This window comes from Protopterus annectens, chromosome 2.part0 (assembly GCF_019279795.1).
Source record: "Protopterus annectens isolate FY-2018-M chromosome 2.part0, PAN1.0, whole genome shotgun sequence".
In the NCBI taxonomy this organism is placed as follows: domain Eukaryota; kingdom Metazoa; phylum Chordata; order Ceratodontiformes; family Protopteridae; genus Protopterus; species Protopterus annectens.
This window is the reverse complement of record NC_056728.1, coordinates 964,138,920-964,159,383: the sequence shown is the minus strand read 5'-3', so window position 1 is coordinate 964,159,383 and position 20,464 is coordinate 964,138,920. Positions and strand designations below refer to the sequence as shown.

Below are 20,464 nucleotides of genomic sequence, written 5' to 3'. Positions count from 1 at the left end.
GACTGTTTGACACTCTGACTGTGAGGTCTATGTGTTGCAGGTGTTGTGTTCTGAGGTGGTGGTTGTCTGGGTGTCTGCTTTGGTGGCCTCTGCTGTTTTGGTAGATTTTTGATCAGAGCCGAGTATGTCTTTGTGTGTTTATGTGTATGATTTGAGGTTGTGATGGTACTATGTGAGACTGGGTCTATAGTGTGTGTGGTAACCTTCTCCTCCTGACTGGTCTTGCCAGTCCTATGTTGAGAGAGCTCAGCCTCCAGTTTGGCCGTATAGTTGCATCTCTCGCATGTATTTGTGTTTTGTGGGAGGAGGAGAGGGTTGTCTGTGTACATGAGGCAATTGTAACATTGCCTCAATATTCCCAGGTTCACCAGCTGAGCAGGAGAGGACACTAGCAACTGATCCCTCGACATGCTAGAAGGACTAGACAAAAACTTTAAAAGAGATTCCGGGGATGTGGGTGACCGAGAAATGGGGTTTTGCCTTTTTGGGGTGCTATCTATAAGAGTGCCGTATCAAGGTAATAAGTACTGTAGGAGCAAGTGCTAGGTTTAACAGATAGAGAAAAGTCTACTTGGAGTCAAGTAGAGATGATCTTTTTAGGTATTAGAGAAAGTGCTAGTAACAGGGATGCTTAAAGGTAAGATTGAAAAGAATGCACTCTGCAGTGTGCACTAGAGAAGTTAGATATGAAAGTAGGTAACTTGAGTTTTACCTGTTTAAAAAGTTAAGGTTTAGTGGAGAGTTACTATTTTTAAAACAGCAAGATGGACTAATCAAACATAATGAAGTTATTGTTTGTTAGTTACATTAGACCCAAACTTGAGTATGGAATAACAATATGGAAACCCTATAGGAAAACAAGCATGAATAAACTGGAAAGAGTACAGCGGAAATACACTAAGGGCATTCATGGATGTGAAAATCTAAGTTATTATGAAAGACTAAAATATCTGAACTTGTACAGTGTCTCTTACAGATATTTAAGAGGAGATCAGGTATACAGGGCATTTAGGGACAACTACCTCTGGGAATGTTTGGAGTTATAAATACTAGAGAATTGTCAGATAACCTATGTAGAAGATTCTATAGGAATGTACTAATTGGTTCTCTGACAGAGTAGCTGATGCTTGGAACAGACTACCAAACTACATTAAAGCAAGTACTAGTTTAGATATTTTTAAGAACAGCCTGGACATTTATTATGGGAACAAGTGTTCTGGCATATTGGCAAGCTAGAAGGGCTTTAATGCTTGAAACATTTGTATGTATGTATGTCTGTAACAACTCAGATGGAACGTTATGGTAAGTACATAAGTTATTTATCTGAAGTTGTTGTTTTCATTTGGTCTTCAACCTGAGGGACTGAGTCCCTAGTTACCAACAAAAACTTGCAAGGTCCTCATGAAAGTATATTCTGGAGCACATCTGAGCCAAAAGATGCTCTACTCTTGGAAAAAAGATCCAGTTTATAATGAGAAATGAAAGTATGTGACGAGGCCCAGGCCACAGCAGAACAGATATGAACAGAAACCCTGGACCAAAAGGACGCAGAAGTAGAGACTGATCTCGTAGAATGTGCCCTGACATGTGCTGGTGGAGACAAACCTTTGGCTCAAGAGGCCAAAGAAATGCACTCTAAAATCAGACTTCCCAAAAAGGGTTTAGTAAAGAAGACAAAAAGCTGATCCGATTTATGCAAGTTTTTGGTTCTATGCAAAAAGAAATGCAGCTGCCTGTGCACATCTAGTAGGTGAAATTTGTAATTTCCTTTATTTTGGAAATTTGGAAAGACTGGCAAATTAATGATCTAGTTAATATTGGATGCTGAAGCCACCTTCGACAAGAAAGACGGCTTGGTCTGCAGGGACATCCTGTCTTTATGGAAAACTAGGTAAGGAGGCTTAATAGATAATGCTCAGAAACCCTCCTGGCTGAGGTAATTGCACCCAAAAATGCAGTCTTCCACGACAAAAACTGCAAATCGACTGAGGCAGCTGGTTTGAGGGGGGGGGGATCAAAGCCTGCAGAACAAAGGTAAGATCCCAAGAGGCCGTAGGGTCCTTAACTAGAGGCCTAAGAAGAAAGGTACCTTTCAAAAAGGCCTTATAAAGTTCAGCCAAAGCTAACGAGGTCACATTTTTGCCCACATGGAAACTGGAAATTGCCGCCAAATGGAAATTAACAATAGAGAAACTAGCTCCATGATTAAAAATATCTGTGAAAAAATCCAAAATGGTACAGACTGGAGCTGTAAAAGGATCCAGGTCATGCTGAGAAGCCCAGATCGAAAGCCACTTCCATTTGCTAGAGTAGATCTTCCTAGTAGAAGTCTGTAATCAAGATCTTCTTAACAGAAGAAAGCCTGGGAGTCCTGGCTATCATAGAAATAGAGCAGCCAAGCAGAGAACTTTAGGCTGACTAGATTTAGGTGAGGAGCCTTTGATGGAAGCAAAATCAGATCCGGGACCATATCCAAAGTCCAGGGAGGACACACTATACGAGACCACAGAGTGTGGAACCAAACTTGACGAGGCCAGAAAGGGGCAATGAGGATAACTGAACTCCCCAGCCGCCGAGCTTTCCGAATGAAATTGGGAATAAGAGGATATTGTAAGACTGGTAGGGCCAAGCATGGACTACATAGTCTCTGGGGGACTCCCCCAGAGGGAGTATCAGAGTGAAATACTCACTGCAATTCGTGTTGGAAGGAGAGGTGAAGAGATTGCAGCAAGGTTGACCCCACTTTAGAAAGATCTTGTCTGCTACTGATGGAGACCACTCATAAGGGATCAGAATAGACTGACTGAGCCTGTCCGCCAGGATGTTGGACTTCTCCAGAATGTGCATGGCCACCAGAAAACGGCTGTTGGAGATTGCCCACTTCCACAATCTCATGGCTTTGCAGCAAAGGGGATAGGACCTGGTTCCCCCCTGTTTGTTGATGTACCAGACCACTGACATATTGTCCATCTGTGTGGCAACAGTCTCAGGAGGAGGAGAGGCTTGGAGAGCTTGCAACCCGAAAGCACCGCCCTTATCTTCAGGATACTGATATGCAGACTTGTTTCCAGAGCAGACCGCGTGCCTTGGACAGTCCTTTCCATGCAATGCCCCCACCCCACCCCAGCGGGGAGGCATCTATGGTCACAGTTGTCATGGGAGGGGGAGAATAAATGGCTGACCCAGAAGAACATCCTGCGATTGGCGTCACCAAAGAAGGGAGTCCTTGCAAACACGAGACAGTTGAATGGGATGGGACAGAGGAAGGTCTAGCAAGAACCATTGAACCACTAAGGTCCACTGCAGGACCCAGATATGAAGGTGCAAAGTTGAAACAAGGTTGATCGTGGCCACAAGAACAAAGCCTGATGGGGGTAACTGTTTTTGAAGAATGTCCTGTATATGAAGGCAGAGTGAAGATGGTCTGTCTGGAGGCAGAAACACTTTGCCTTGTATAGTGTCTAGCCAGGAACGCAAGAAATCCAACACCTGAACTGTTGTCAGCTGGGACTTAGTGAGATTTACAGTAATACCCAGGGATGAGGCTATCTGAAGAAGATAATCCCTGGTCTGCATTAGCAGATGCCTGGAGGGAGTGAAGAGGAGCTAATCGTCCAGGTAGGGAAAGACTTGACATCCCTGCAGCCGTAGGTGAGCCACCAGTACTGCCATTACTTTGGTAAACACCCAGGGGGCAGTGGTGAGTCCAAAGGGGAGTACTCTGAACTGAAAATTACTGGCTCCCAGCTGGAAGTGGTGAAACCTTCGAGAGCACCTGTCCAACTTGATAGGGTAGTATGCATCCTGGAGATCCACTGAACATATCCAATCGTTCATCTGTCTGAAAGGCAGAATGGACTGAAGGATGACCGTCAGAAACTTTGTCTTGGCAACAGACAGGGTCAGGATTGACAGATCCAGAATGGGTCTTAAGTCCCCAGTTTTCTTTACACCAAAAAGAACCTGGAATAAATGCCTGATATGGACTGGTCTGGGGGGACGGGCTGGATGACTCCTTTTGGGAGAATGGGGAGGGATAAAGAAAGGGGATAGAGTAACCTCTGGATATGATCTGCAGAACCCAATGATCGTTTGTAATGGACTCAGAGATGAGCAGTTGGGCAATACCTCAAGAGTGCTGAAACGGTCTGTCCGGGAAAGCATCCCAAGACCCCTGGTTTTTCGGACCCACTCTGCCACGTGGGCAGGGCCTGTCATATCCCTCTCTGCCCCTGGGGAAGACGTATCCTGAGTGTTTTGGGAAGAACCCTGAGACTTCCAAAAACACAGCTTCCTGACCCCATGCTGATTCCTTGATAAGAATCTTTGTGGAGTGAAGAAGCAGATCCTGACGGCAGACAAGGTTTTCTCTTTTTTCTCACTCTGGGTTAACGTGTCGCGAAACCATTTCTCCAAACAAGGTGGAGCCATTGTAGGGAGCATTTGTAAAGGCTCTGAAAAGGCACAAAGGTATAGCCAAGTGTGTCGCCTGATGGCCATACCAGTCCCCTCAGCCCTCTAGGTACCCTCGGTAGCATGTGAGAGAAGCCTCATGGACATATTCAAAACAGAAGTGAGGGTGGCCATATGGGAGGAGAAGACCTTCTTCTCCTCTGCTGACATGGACCCTGGGGCAGACTTGGTGACCTCTTTGACCAGGTTCCTCTGCAGTCTGCTTACATGTGCCAGGTAAATCAGCACAAGTAAGTGGTTGAAGCATAGGCCTGCTTCCCAAAATGATGCATCACTCAAGACTCCCTGTCTGGAGGGAGGACCGAGAAGCTCTCCTGAGCCAGCTCCTTCTTAGTGGCTGCCGCAACCACTATGGGATCAACTGGGGATCCCTTGGACCAATGGGGGTTGTCAGATAGGGTGCTTAGAACCTTGTCCGGACGCTTTGGGATGGGCTCAACCATGTCTGGTTCCTTGCATGCCCTAGTGGAGATCAGATTCACTAAAGAATCCACGGGGGGGGGGGTCGGCAGGCACCCAGGAGGTAGAAGGTCCTGTGCCAAACGCCTCTTGGAATACTGACTCGTCAGGAATGGGCTTGAGGGTAGACCACCCACCACGCTGGCTAAGGATCTCTATGATGTCCCCAAAGGAGACATCCTTTAGGGGTGATCAGGGGGAGCCCTCCCCTTCCTCCAAGTTGGTATCATCAGAGAGAGACTCTGGTGGGGAGTCTAAGTTCCTCCTCTTGCACATACACTTCCGAGGGGGATCCTCAGGGGGGCCCCAGGGAGTTCCAGAATCAGAACCTCCTGGGACGAACTGGCAGCAAGCTGTCCCTGAGGGGGCAGGACAGAAGACTCCGGCCCAGAAAAAGAGGGAGCCAGGGAGGAATCTGAAGACAAGAGTGTCAAGAGTTCTGACGGAGACAAAAGGACCCATTCCACCACCTTGAACGCCAAAGGTGAGTGGACCCTTGAAGGCAGAATGGCCAGGGCTGAGGCTGGATCTGCCACCATTGGTGCCAATGGGGGAGCCGAGCCTCCAGGCAATGAGGCCCCAAGGGGAAGGGATGACCCTGAAAACCTCAAAGCCGATCCCTTTCCCCTCAGACCAGACACCAAGGCTACGGCTCCAAGAGACAGTCAGCTCTGAAAACGGAGCTGAACTGCTCAAGGCAAAGGTTGGCATCAAGGTACCAGGGAACATCGACAGTGACTCCCCAAAACCTAGGAACCTCACACACATGGACTCCGAAACCGAACACCGGATCGGAGAAGAAGAGATAGGAAGGAAGGTGGACTGCGTGCTCCCAGCCCCGGCGGGGAATGGAGCAGGCAAGACTTCCAGCTGAATCTGGGCCCGAAGGAATTTCAACATCATGCTGTCCACCTCGGCTTCAGACAGACTCCAGGTGGACCAGATGAAGAGGCTGCTGACCCCCGCCCAGAATGGCGCCAAGGAGAGCTGGCGGCTGGGGTCTGAGCCCCAGAGGTCTCTGGCTCTGGGGAGAAGCTCAGAGACTGGAGCCAAGAAGAACTCCGGCTCAGATCTGGCCAGAACTTAAGATGGGGCTCAGCCAAGGAAAACTCTTCCTAGGCCAATCCCGCTGTTTAGTACAGGCCTTCTCTCTGTCCCTGGGCTTGTTAGTGGGAGGTTGAGTCCCAGAAGCCATGGCAGATGAAGTAGCAGCAGCCTCTGCAGGAAGTGGGAGAAGGCTCATTAAAATAAGCTTGTTGCTCCTCTCAATCAAAGTGTGGGGGTTGAAATGAAAGCATTTGCTTTCCCTGATACAATTATAAGGTTGATTAGAAGAATATACGAGGGACTGGAGGCACAAATTAAAGTGGGTGGGGTCCTCCCCGATAATTTCTGCTTGAGTAGAGGAACCAGGCAGGGTTGTCCACTTTCCCCTTTGTTTGCATTATATTTGGAACCATTGGCAAAGAAAATAAAGGGACTCAGAAATTCAAGGATATAACTGGTATGGTAGTCAGGAAAAGTTGGCTCAATTTGCAGATGAGGTTATTTTATACATGACATAACCAGAAAGGGGCATTACAGTGTTGTGGAACATTTTAAGACAGTTTCAAATCTTTTCAGGATACAAAAATTAATGAAGTTAAAACAAAAGCAATAGCAGTAAATTATGTACCCACACACAAATTGGTCCAACAATATCCGTATTTATGGGGACATGGTAAAAGGAAGTATTTAGGAGTATGGATTAGAAATGACTCTGTGGTGGCAGCTACGGATATGTGGGTAGAGAATAAACAGAGTACAATATAAAAAATTATGAAACTGAAAGTTCTGTTATATGGATACGAAGATACAAGCCATTAAAATATTTTTAGTCCCTTTAGTCTTATACACAGGTCAGGCATACTTTTATCAACCAGAGATGAAGCTGTGGACAGCAATTAAAAAGAGTTGAAGGATTTTATCTGGGAAGGGAAGACACCAAGGGATAAATGGGATAAGCTGATGCTACCAACAGAACAAGATGGACTAGGATTAATTCATTTCAGTGGGTATTTTAGAGCAACACAGTTACGGTTTTTATAAATTGCACAAGCAGAAAACTATAATTCAAAGTGATAAAGAATGATGCTGACACAGGGAGGAAGATCAAAAAATAAGGAGAGATCGAGATTTTGGATGCAAACTCTTAAGGAGAGCAACCAAAACCATACAGAGTATTATATTCATAAAATAGCAGGGAGTAGTCTAAGAACCAAACCAGCACAAGAATGGAGAAAAGAGATTTTGCCAATAGGGTTGACTGTGGTCAGGGATACAGATAGTAGGCAAGAGGAGGCTAGAATTTATTGGAGAAAACTGGCAAAGGAACCAAGGTATTGGGAGCAAATAACTAAAAAGGGAAAGGTAATAGAATGGAAAGAGGCCAAGAATTTATTTGGACTGCAGGTTAGAGATTGCCTTCCCTATCAAGGATTGATATCAGAGTATAGGCAAGAGAAAGAAATAGGGGGCTCCTAAATGAAAGAACAGCACTGGTGGAGTTTTTAATAGAATCTAACACAGAAGCTGCACTTAAAAAAAGAATAATTAGTAAAGCATATAAACTATTGCATGATAATTATAAGAATCAATCAGAGGAGCTTAGAAAGGATTGGGAAGAAAGACTGGATAAGCAATTCATGGAGAGACAATGGGGGGGTATATGTATATCTCCCAAATATGCAACAAAGTCTAGAAGATTTAGGATCTTTGCCTAGAAGTGTTTACATGGGTATTTTTATACCCCAAGTAGACTCCAAAGACTTTTTCCTCAGGTGGATAGAAAATGTTGGAGATGTGACTGGCAAGAAAGATGTAGCTGGGGGACATTTGTTGGAGGTGTGATGAGATGCAGATTTTGGAGTTCCTGCAGACCACTCTACTCGATATGCTGCGTGTGCAGATTGCACTGACTGGGGAGATGATTTTTTTGTGTTATGCTACAGAACTGGAATTGCCTAGACATAGTAAAGCCTTGCTGAGTCCAATTATGGTGGCTGCCAAAAAAGCAATTACTAGAAAATGGGAATCAAAGTCTAGACCAACTTTACTAGAAGCAGGGAATATAGCAACAGAGATAAAACAACTGGAATTGGGATCTTTAGAAAAGGAAAGGAGCAAACTACATAGGAAAAATGGGAATTGTGGGAACAATATATGCAGAGCAGGAATGAGGTTTAAGAGGCAGGATTTGAATGAGTTTAACTGACAATGACTGGATGGTTTATAAAGATGTATAATGTTTACAACTAAAGTTGTTTCAATGGTGTCTGTAATATAAACTGTTTGCAACTAAAGTGATATCATTTTGTATGGTTTTCATTTATATAAATATAAGATTGCCTTTGTCATGTGTGTAAATTTAATAAAGATGTTTAAAAAACATGTGGGGGTTGAAGCCCGCACAGATCAAGCAGGAGGAATCTAAATGGGAAACTCCAAGACAATACACACACAGTATGGGCATCTGAAGGAGGTAGCTAATGCCCATACTCTGCACAATTCTTAAAGCTCAACTTAGGAGCATCACCCATGGCAAAGGAAGACCAAGCACTCACACACTCACACGGCTAGAAAATATATACATTTTTTTATAGAGACCAACGCCGAGACATGCAAAGAGAAGGTAGGGGTTAGAGGGAAAGAAAACTAAAGAAATGATGAATAAAACCCAAAAGACACACTTATGAACTATGAAGCTTGGAGCAGAGGGAGAGAAAGGCATTATGGGTAGGGGAGGAGCTTGAACTTTGGATCTGATGCTAGAATATACAGCCGAGTTGGATCTGTGCTGGATCAGAGTCCCTCTGGTTGAAGACCAAATAAAAACTACAACTTTGGATCACTGAATATTATGAAGCTTTTTTTCTAATAAATAAATGCATGCTTAGTAGCAACTCTTCATCTGATCCTTATGTCTCCATGGAGACAGTCTGATAAAGAGGAATGGCTAGGCGATAATGCTTTCTGAAAGCATTCAAGTGTTTTCTCAGCTGGGAGAGCTATAAAATAAGACAAAACCAGACAGCACTTAGCAGAAGCACAGGCTATACCATGCATCTTAGTATGGATAAACTTTCTTTTAGGTTAACCCAAGTCTGTCAGTGTGGCTGTCACTTTGGGACAACTCTTTCTATTAAGAGGGTAAAACTTCAATATTTGAAGATGTACATAGTTTTGTGTATTAGTATTAAGTTGGTAGGTTTTAGGGAGTATTGTGGGTGTGTTCTTTTTTTTTTTTGTTTGAGGGCTTTCAATAAAATGAAAAGTTTTGTATGAGGTGATATAGGTTCAAATGGATATGACAAGAAACAGCAATATAAAAGATCAACCTGCCAAACAGTATATGCATGTAATACAAAAGCTGGAACTAGATACTTAACAAAAAGATATTATACATAAAAGAAAGGAATAATAATTTTTAGGACAATAATGCTTTCTGCAATGTCTGTAAAAGTCAATGGTCTCACAGATACATACAAAAAAGAAAGAGGAGTGAACTATACTAAAAATGTTGAGTGCAAATACTTATGCTAGAGGAGACACACTTGAAAAGTACTGAACATGTGAATTTCATAAAGGTTTTCAGAATGATTACTCAGAGAAATATCTGGGACAAAGGAAAACAGGAGTACTTACTAATTGCAAGTGGAGCTTCAATAGTGGTAGAAAATGATTAAAATATGATAATGGCATATTTGTAGTACTATGGGGCTTACTGGCAAGGAAGGATTAAACTGGCAGGTATTTATATTCCACCTAAAACTGCTATAATGGAGCTTAAGAAAAATCTTGGAGAAATAATTTCAGCAAGGATTATAATTATAGGCGGCGAGTGGAATTTCATTTGCAACAGTGAAAATATGTATGGGGGGCCCAGAAAGGAAAATATAACAAAGGAGGGTAGACTTTTGAAGAAATTTATGAAAATATTTGGCATGGAAGATGTGAATTTAGTATTAGGAGTTCGGAATTAATTTACGTGTTATTCTACAAGATACAAAAATTGAGCTAGGCTAGACATGTGCATTTAAATGAAAGTGTTGATGCGCACCCAGTGCCAATAATAACTAAAATAAAAACAGGGTAATGAAATTAAAATGAGACACTGGCGCTCATTAATAGCACACAGAAATTTCATAACTGCATCTATCCCATACTCATTTGGTATCACTATAAACAGACAGGTTATGTCAAGTGGCAAAATAATTAGTACCATGGTGAGTTTCATATCACTAACAATTTTTCTACAAAATCACCTGTATCCTTGATATAACTCTTTACCTTGCTTAAATAAGGACTTAAAAGATATTCCAAATATAAGGAAACTGGTTCAGTCACCCTACCTTTAATCAGAGACAACAGGTCTCATTGGTGGATTATGGAGATCTTTATGTATTTTCGGGAGTCCGTAAAGGAGTAGCAATGGGTACATCTGTCGCAAATACATATGCTAATTTAGCCTTGAATTGTTGGGAAGTTACTAATGTCTATAATACGATGAATAGCCTCAATCTGTTACCTTCTACAAACATTTTGTAGCTATTGTGTTTTTGAACAGGAAGTGAACATTGTTGAATTTTGTTGCATAACTCAATGCCACCACCAATTTAAGATGAACTTTTCTAAAGAAAAGAAACTTCCTGGATATTAGTTTAAGTAATGAATGAGGTGACATACAAACAAGTGTGCATAAAAAAGATGTGCAAGCAAATAGGTTCTTGCATAGGAGAAGTATGCAGCCACAGCATCTATTCAAAGGGATTGTTAGAAATCAGGACTTTAGATTAAGTAGACTGAATACAAATGATCAGGTATACAATCAGTAGATGCAGGAGATGCAAAATTTATAATGAGATAGCATGATGATACACTTTTAGATCAGCCCAGGAAATATGTAGACAGCAAGAGGGGTGAATCAGCTACACCATTTTTTATGCACAATAACTATTCGAGAACAAGCAAAGACAAACAGGAAATAATTTTATTAGATGTATTACATGTTTTAACATTAAAACTAATAGTGTTTTGAACATTATTCCCAGCAACTGGACTATTCTAAATGCACACCCTGAACTGGGTAGAATAGTGGGAGAAAATTCAGATTTTGAATTTAGAAATAAAAACTTAAAGCAGAGACTTTGCTATAAGGAAATTAACACCAGGAATCCACAGATGATCCTAAAAAGGGCTCTTTTCCTTATTAGAATTGTGTAAACTAAGTATATAAAAAAGGAGACACTTTTCATACACTCCGTTACACATAGGAAATTTGAAATTGTTTTGCAACCTGCACCACAGAGAATGTTGCACACCTAGCAAGCTGTTTAGTCTGTCCAGCATTCTACATAGGGAAATGTAGTAGGAAGTTTAAGGATAGAATTACAAAACAAGTAGCTGACGTAAGAAGTGTTATAACAAATGCGCTATCTAAACATTATACTGAGAAAGGTTTACAACATAAATTTAATTTTAGAGTAGTAAGTACTTTTACCAAATGTCAGATGGGGCGATATAAATAATAGATTAGAGGTAGCAGAACATAAATGGATTCTGAGACTTAATGCTGATAAAGCTTCTGGTCTCAATGCCAGTGTCATTATTAAACATGTTCTGAAAGAAAAACAAAACTGTAACTGCTGATGGCATTATGATGTTATATGCTTTATAGTAATTTATACAAATAAACTTATACAAATAAACTTTTTTATATTAACACATATACATAAGAACATTTTTTAGCCAACTTCATGATTATTTTTTTAATAACTTTTTGAATAATTTGTGTAATGGCTCTATATTCATCTACTTAGCATTAAGAGCTTTATATGTGTGTTTTGTTTTAGTGTTGTAAAAACATGACTGGCTGGCTGTGTCTTTCATTTTGTATTTAATGAGTTGTACTATAGTTGTACTTTTATATCACACTGAAGAAAGATTTCACCCAAAAGCTTTGTGGATTTCTCATGAAAAAATCAATTTTATTGCTTCCTTTGGTGCTGCCAGTCTGGCATTTTTTGTGTTTAACCAAAGGAAGGGAAACCAGACCTGTAGAGGCCAAAAGGGAGCAATGAGGATCACTTTGCTCTAGAGGAACTTGGGGAAGGGGACGGTAAGCATAAAGAAGACCAGAGGGCCAAACATGGACTAGAGCATCTCTCAGCAATTGTCCTTGAGGGGGATCAGGGCAAAAAACCTGCTGCACTTGGTGGAAGGAGATATGAAGAGGTCGCAGCAAGGTTGACTCCATTTGTGGAAAATCATGTTTGACACTGACTGATTTAGAGACCACCCATGAGGCATCAGGATAATTCTGCAGAGCCTGTCTGCTAGGATGTTGGGACTTCCTCAGAATATGCACTGTAGTTAGGAAGTGGTGGGAAGAAACCACCCATTGCCAAACCCTCATTGCTTCTAGACACAGTGGACAGGATCTAGTTCCACCCTGCTTGCTGATGTACCATACTACTGACACATTGTCCGTCTGTACTACAATAGTCCCTAGAGGGAGAAAGCTCTGAAGGGCTTGCAATGCTAGAAGCACTGCTCTAATCTCTAGAACACTGATATACAAATTGGTCTCCTGTGTTGAGACCCAGGTAGTGCCTTACCCACCCCAACTGGGAGGCATCTGTGGTTAACATGGCATTGGGGGAAGGAAGAAAAAAGGGACGTCCTTATTCGACTTCTTTCGAGTGGAGCCACCACAGATGAGAGTCCTTGCACCCACTGCATAACTTTATAACATTATTCAGCGGGCATAGATGTTAAGGGCCATTGGACCGCCAACGTCCATTGCAGAATTCTTGTGTGTAATCATGCTGTTGAGATCAATGCTATTGTGGTAGCCATCAAACCTAATGTTCTGAGGACTAGATTTGCCTGGGGTGTTGGGATAGCCAGAATTTGTCTGATATGCAACCTTAACGTGGAAATCCTGTCTGGAGGTAGGTAGGCTAGACAACTGACTTTGTCCAGAAGTGCTCCTATGAAGTCTATCATATGTATGGTCTGTAATTGAGATTTTTGCATGCTGATAGTGATACCAAAAGTGGGGGTTAAATGCAGCAGATAATCTCTGGCTTGTATTAGTAGATGCCTGGTTGATACACTCAGACATCAGTCATCTAGATAAGGAAACACGGTGAATCCATGCAGACTCAAGTGAACTGCTACTACTGCCATGCATTTGGTGAACACCCTGGGGTCTGTGGTAAGACCAAAGTGGAGTACTCTGAATTGATGATGACTGGCTCCCAACTGGAAGCGCAGAAACCTTCTGGAGCATCTGTTCATCTTGATATGATAGTACACATCCTGAAAGTCGACTGAGCACATCCAATCATCCTTTTGCAGTAGTGGAAAAATGGACTGGACTGTAATCATCTGGAATTTTGAGTTCTTTGCTGATCTGTTTAGGAACAATAGGTCCTAAACTGGCCTCAGGTTCCCTGTCTTTTTTGGCATTAAAAGAACCTTGAGTAGATTTCTGAACTGACTGGTCTGCTGGGACCGTCTGGATGACTTTTTGTCTAGCAGCTTTGTCATTTCTAGTGCTGCTGCTTCCGTATGATTGGGTGGGACATCAGGGAGATTTTTCTTTGGTTTGAAAAGCTGTAAAAATGGGATGAAATATCCACTGGATATGATCCTTCTGCACCCAAAGATCATCTGTGATGGCTGACCAGGCATCTGGGTGCAAGGATAAGCGCCCACCCCCCAACTGCCTCCAGAAGAGGACAGTAGGGCAACTTCTTAGGAGCACTGGAAGAATCTTTCCGAGAATTAATCTCGACATACTTGATTCTGTGGAAAGTGAGTGGCTATCTACCAGTGTAGTTTCTCCTTTTGCCTCTGGGGGAAAAATCTCCCTGTGATTGCTGAAAAGAACCTTGAGTCTTTTTAAACCACATCTTTTTCCCACCATGCTGGTTTTTGGAGAAAGGTCTTTGTGGGGAAGAAAAATGTATTATCATGGCAGACATGGCCTTTCCATCTATCTCATTATGGTAGAAAGAGTTTCTTTAAATGTGGGGCCAAACAACGATGATTCATCAAAAGGAGCACTGATGAAGGACACTTTGAAAGTTCCTGCAAAGTCACAAAGCCGCATCCAGGCATAACGCTTTATGGCAAAGCCAGAACTGCCAGCCCCTGAGATATCCTCTGCAGCATGTGAGATTAACCTCATGGACGTGTTTGAAAAAGATTGTAGGGTGGCCATCCTGGAGGAAAAGGTTTTCTGTTCCTCACCAGACATGGACCCTAGGACAGAGCTAGAGAGTTCCTTGACCAAGTCTCTCTGTAGTCCAGTGAAGTGTACCAGATAGTTTAGTGATCGCAATGCAAAGGTTGCTGAAGTGTAAATGCACTTACCAAACCTGTCCAAAGCCTTAGAGACTCCCTGTTAGGGGGATGGACAGTGAACCTTTGCTCAGCTAGCTCCTTATTGGTGGCTGCCACAACAACCATGGCATCTACGGGGATACCCTTAGTTCATTGTGATCTGTCTGCAGGGGCACTAAGGATTTTATCGGGGTGCTTAGGAATGGGTTTTACAGAATCTCACTCCTTCCATGTCCTGTGGGAGATAAGATCATCCGCGGGAGGGGACACCAAGATGTAGATAGGCCAGACCAGAAAACTTCCAAAAACACTGATTCCTCCTGGGTAGGACAGTAGACAGACTAACCACCTCTCCGGCAAAGGATTTCAAGAATGTCTCCAAATGAGAGGTCTTCAGGAGGAGATCTTGAGGACCCTTCCCCCCTCATCAAAATTGGTGTCCTCTGTGACAGATTCTTGAGGAGAACTCAAGTGCCTCCTCTTTCACTTTCTCTTATGAGGCACCTTCTCAGTGGGATGTGCTGGGAGGTATTGGAAGAGAAAAAGAGCTCCGAAGATGGAAGAGACTGGAAGCTCTTCTGAGTTGGCTGTCCCGGAGGTGATAAAAAAGAGAACTCAGGTACAGGATGGACAGGTTTGGATCAGAGGATGTAAGCGTTGAGGCTCTCCTAGGCACAGAGCAAACCCTCTCCACCACCTCGAAAGTGGGAGAACCTGGGGATGTTTAAGGCAATCCCTCTGAAGCCAAAGCTCTTGCAGCACAGAACCCCAGAGTCCCATGGGTCATCCGCTCTGAGGGGGGAGTCGGCACCGAGCTGTCAAACACCAAAGCTCTGAGGGGAACAGACAGCTCCAAAATCTTCAGGGTTGGAGTCAGCCCCTTAAATCTGACATAGAAGCTTCGGCTCCAAGAGCCATCCCACTCCCACACAGTTAGAGCTGAATGGGTCAGGGAGATGGTCAGAGTTGAAGTAACAGGTACTGTCGGATCCAATGTCTCAACTCTTGGGACCTTCATGTCCGAGGATTCCAAAGTGGTTAGTCAGATCAGAGAAGGAGCAACTGGGACAGAGGTAGAAGGGTGGCTAACGGATCTGGAGGGGGATGGAGCTCGCAAAACCCCCATTTGGATTTGTGTCCTGAGAAGTTTCCTCATAATTCTATCAACCTCAGCTTCTGAAAGACTGAGGTAAGACCAGATGGATGAGGAGGGTAGAAGGAGGGCTGGGAGTCCTTTTAGGCAATTGTTGGAGAAAGGACTATCTGAATTCAGGGACACCGGCTCCAGTGAAAACCATGGAGCACAGGGCTGAGAAAGAGAGGTCTCTGAAAAAGTCAGATCTGAAAACTTTGGATCCAATGGTCTGGGAACCTTTTTAGGAGGGTCGGCGATTTAAGGAGATGTCTTGTCTGGGGAATGCTTTCTGTGTTCCCCAGCTTGTTTTGCCTTTTTTGTGGGGGCTTGAGCCCTGAAGAAGAGGTGCCTATAGATGAAGCAGAAAATGGTAAAAGTCCTTTCAAAATGAGTTTGTTTCTTCTGTCACTAAGGGCACACTGGTTAAACCCAGCACAAAGAGCAGCAGGGTGATTCGAGGTGCACCGGCCCAAGACAGTAAACCCACTCCCTGCGGGTATCAGATTGAGGAACCTTGTGCCCACAGTAAGTGCATTTTTTAAAACCATCTGGTTTGCATGACATGCTGGTTATTTTAAACAAGCTACATACATCTCAAAAAAGAAAGGAAGGAAGAAAGAAAAAGAAGAAAACACCAACTATGGTAACAAGTAGTAACATTCTATGGACAGTACAAAATAAAGGAAAATAAAAAGCTAGACAGTGTATCGTATTGTGTGGCTTATGTCAAAAGTCATATTCAAAGTAGTGGGAAATGAAAGACATAGTGACAAAAACAAGGTTTTGGTTTGGAGAACAATAATGGGAAGATTGAATATCTTACTTTTGTAATATACATTTAAAATAATTTAAAGTAATGTAAATTAAGAAATAGTACTGCATATATTTGTAAAACAGGAACAAGAATAAAAAGTTTTACATTTTGTAAATAAGTGCTATAAAAAGTCGCCTACTACTTTTGGTAAGTACAATGGGATATTTTACATACACTTCAGCCATCACCAACTCAGGTAGCTAGGACCTCAGTTTCAACATCTCAAAGAATGGCCCACTCAATGTGCAGCATCCCCCCGTATGCTGCACTGCAATGCCAGTACTGGAAAATGAATCTAAGCACATGGTATGTAAATACAACCCACAGCCTATAATAGTGAAAACTGACTTTGAAGAATAAACAGTGCATTAAGAACCTGTAAGGAAATTATATTCTTCTGAAAACCATACCTGAAAGCAAAAAAGACAAACAGAACAGATGACGTAGTCTTCCCTAGAGGCGTTGACTGAAGGTAGCACATAAGCCATGTCATAAATACCCAATGAAAGAAAAAGGAAAAAACCCAGGAGATGGCTCCAAATATTCACCGTCTCATTAGACAGAATGAAAAGACTGTAGAAGAGAAACAGAAAAACAAAGTATTACAGACAAAATATTACTTGCCTAGGTTCATTTGCTGAAAGACATATCAGTGCTGCAACCATTATGCTATTCAAGACAGACAGTACATGTGCACACACACACACACACACACACACACACACTTCTTTGATAGACATTGCTCATAAATGTCACTCCCAATAAAAAAATGAATCAGCAAATATTACAGAATTAATCTGTAGAAGAGGACCTGCTACGTTACAGTCGTCCCTAAGATTTCAGTTTGGTATGTTCCCAGCTTGGTATTCTACGTCTGTCATCTACACTTATGCATGTTTCTGCTAAAATTTCTTGTGGCTACTCCAAACATGCTTGAAAAAAATGTTGTTTCTCTTGTTGCCAGTATCTCTGATGGAAGACTACTCTTGAGATAAGCTACAGATCTAGGACATATAACTGTAGAAAAAAAATAAAGTAAATATTACAGTGGTCCAGAAAGTAGCACCGAAGGCTGCACCAACAAAAACAGTTAAAGAATAATTCAACTGGCCACAAATCAGTCGATGTCCACTATTTAAAAAAATCAACTTTGAATTCACTACATGATGACAGAATAGGATACTGCCCAACAGTTTAGTTCACAGAATTAAGGGTATAAACTGTCAACATGTTATAACCTGTAATTCTGAGGTTGAATCCCACAGTCTCCACTTGCCTACATATAAACAAGTTACCTAACCAGACAGTGCTCCCACACCACCCCAAAAGAGAGACAAGGGACCAACTGGTTTTACCTGGTCAACAAATGAATGACTATAATAAAAACATTCCTCTAATGAAGTGACCAACACTGGTCATGCCACTTTGGGTCCAGTGTGGCATTAAGTGCCATGTCCTTCAGACACGTAACACGTATCGGTTACATATTTTATAAAGCAGTTTCTCACATAACACATATCTATAAAATCTCTTCTTTTAATGTTTCTTCATTGTTCAGGGAGAATTTCTGCATAAAATGCATAGACACAGTAAGACAGGATGAGCTGACTCAGTAAGCCATGGGGGAAAGTGACAAAGATGGCCACCAAGGGGGAAGGTTGGACGCATATTATTGTGCACATAGACAAAATGACTGGTCAGAGGAAACAAATGAGATAGTTGCAAGCATAGCCATAGAACTGGCAAAAATATGCCAGGATAGGGGCCTGGAGGCAGCATTCTCAGAAATGTTATCTGCTCCAATAGCAGCACACTCAGGAAGATGATAACACTTGTGTCAGTGGACAAGGAAACATGGACTGGGACAAGGATGGGAGAGCAACTAGCAAACACTCCAGCTCCAAGACGGCGACAAAACTTCATCTTAGACCAGAAAAAACAATGGTGCTTATAGCTGGGTTGAAAAAAACTCTCAATGACACTACTTTTAAACTAGGAAGAAAGGGAGAGGAATCTCACAGACAGAAAAGAGGGATTAAGTACTCACATATGGAAAAAAGGAAGAAGGGGATAGTGAAATCAGAAAATGAACAAATAAAACTCAGGGCATAACTGGGAAGTATTACTATGCAAAGCATATGCACACGCAAAACAGGAAAATTGCATGAGTGATATATTCTTCTTCTTTTGGCTTTTCCCGGTTAGGGGTCGCCACAGCGGATCACCTGTTTCCATTTCTTCCTGTCCTCTGCATCTTGCTCTGTCACACCAACCACCTGCATGTCCTCTCTAACCACATCCATAAACCTTGTCTTAGGCCGTCCTGTTTTCCTCTTACCTGGCAGCTCCATCCTTAGCATCCTTTTCCCAATATACCCAGCATCCCTCCTCAGCACATGTCCAAACCAACACAATCTCGCCTCTCTAGCTTTGTCTCCAAACTGTCCAGCCTGGGCTGACTCTCTAATATACTTAGTCCTAATCCTGTCTACCCTCGTCACACCCAGTGCAAATCATAACATCTTTAACTCTGCCACATCCAGCTCTGACTCCTGCCTTTTTGTCAGTGCCACTGTCTCTAACCCATATAACATAGCTGGTCTCACTACCCTTTTGTAGACCTTCCCTTTCACTCTTACTGGTACTCGTCTGTCACAAATCACTCCCGACACTCTTCTCCACCCACTCCACCCTGCCTGTACTCTCTTCTTCACCTCTCTTCCACACTCGCCATTACTCGGAACTGTTGATCCCAAGTATTTAAACTCATCCACCTTTGCCAACTCTACTCCCTGCATCCTCACCATTCCTTTACCCTCCCTTTCATTCACACACACATATATTCTGTCTTAGTCTGGCTGACCTTCATTCCTCTCCTCTCCTCTCTAGAGCACATCTCCACCTCTCCAGGGTCTCCTCAACCTGTTCCCTAATCTCACTACATATCACAATGTTATCTGCAAACATAGCTCATGGGGACTCCTTTCTAATCTTGTCTGTCAACCTATCACCAGTGAAAATTAGAAATATACATGAGTGATATAAAAAGGGAAATGTGGTCTCATAAAATAATGGACCAGTTTCAAGCAAGGGTCGGAATATGAAGGTTCTTGGTCAGAAGCTGTTCATGAATGTAAAAAATAGAAGAGATGATGGTGGAAAAGTTAATATAAAAGACAGTATCAGGGACAGTCCTACAGACCCTATACCTAAAAACGGGTCTATATTAAATCATCGAATGCTTAGAAAAGCGAACGATGATTTATTGACCCCCTGTAAGCGAAAGATTACAAACTCTAACGCTTAGAATAGTGATTTTTTTTTTTCCCAAGGGAAAAAAAAAAATCTCTGTTTCCAAAAAATAAAAAAAAACACTTAAAACATAACATAAACTGGAGGGCTTTGACCCCACACCCACCTACTTAAATATACCAACTCCGAGATCGCACTGCAGTGACAAAAATGGCAAAGTAACGGACACGACCAAGCGATTTCTTTCCCAGGGAAAGAATTTGCTTATACACCGCTTTGTCATTTTGCCTTTTCGTCTTTTCAAGTTGACCAAGATGCATCTGAAAGAATGTGTCTTCGGTCATCTAACAGGAACCCCCTAAAACAGTATATGCAGTTTATTAGCGGGGTTTTTTTTTTTTTTTTGTTTGACAATTTTCATTAAAGCAATATGTCTTGTAAAATATGACAGAGGTTCAAATGAAGATGACAAGAAGCAACTGTATGAAATATCAACCTGCTAAAGACTACTCGGTGCATATATCACAAAAGCTGTAAACTAGACATTTTAAAAAAAGGCGTCATATATAACAGATGAGAATAATTTCTTAGCATAATGGTGAAACTTTCTAAGTTAACATGGAATGGGAGTGGTCTCACAAATATAGACAAAAATGAAATAATTATATAAATTAATGCAGAGTGCAAATAGTGATGCTACAGCAGATACAGCTGGAAAGAGCTAATCAAGCGAATTTGATAAAGAAAGGATTTCAGGATGGATATTCAACAGAATATCAGGGACAAAGGAAAACAGGATTACTTACATTAATTGCTAAAGGAGATGATATAGTGATATAAGAGGGAAAAGATACATTGGATACAAAAAGATTACACACCCCTGTTAAAATGCCAGGTTTTTGTGATATAAAAAAAATTAGACCACAATAAATCATTTCAAA

General features: G+C 42.1%; 1 protein-coding gene across 2 annotated transcripts in view; it reads right to left on the bottom strand.

Annotated features, from left to right (window-relative positions):
- Positions 1–20,464, bottom strand: part of PAQR3 (progestin and adipoQ receptor family member 3) — a 1,198,746-nt gene that overhangs the window by 608,631 nt on the left and 569,651 nt on the right. Inside the window, exon 3 of one of the 2 annotated variants that reach the window (XM_044061213.1) lies at positions 16,682–16,844. The exons of the other annotated variant lie outside the window; for it this stretch is intronic. Coding sequence (XP_043917148.1) covers positions 16,682–16,844 — 163 coding nt within the window. The remainder of the gene's footprint in view (positions 1–16,681; positions 16,845–20,464) is intronic. 2 annotated transcript variants of the gene reach the window in all.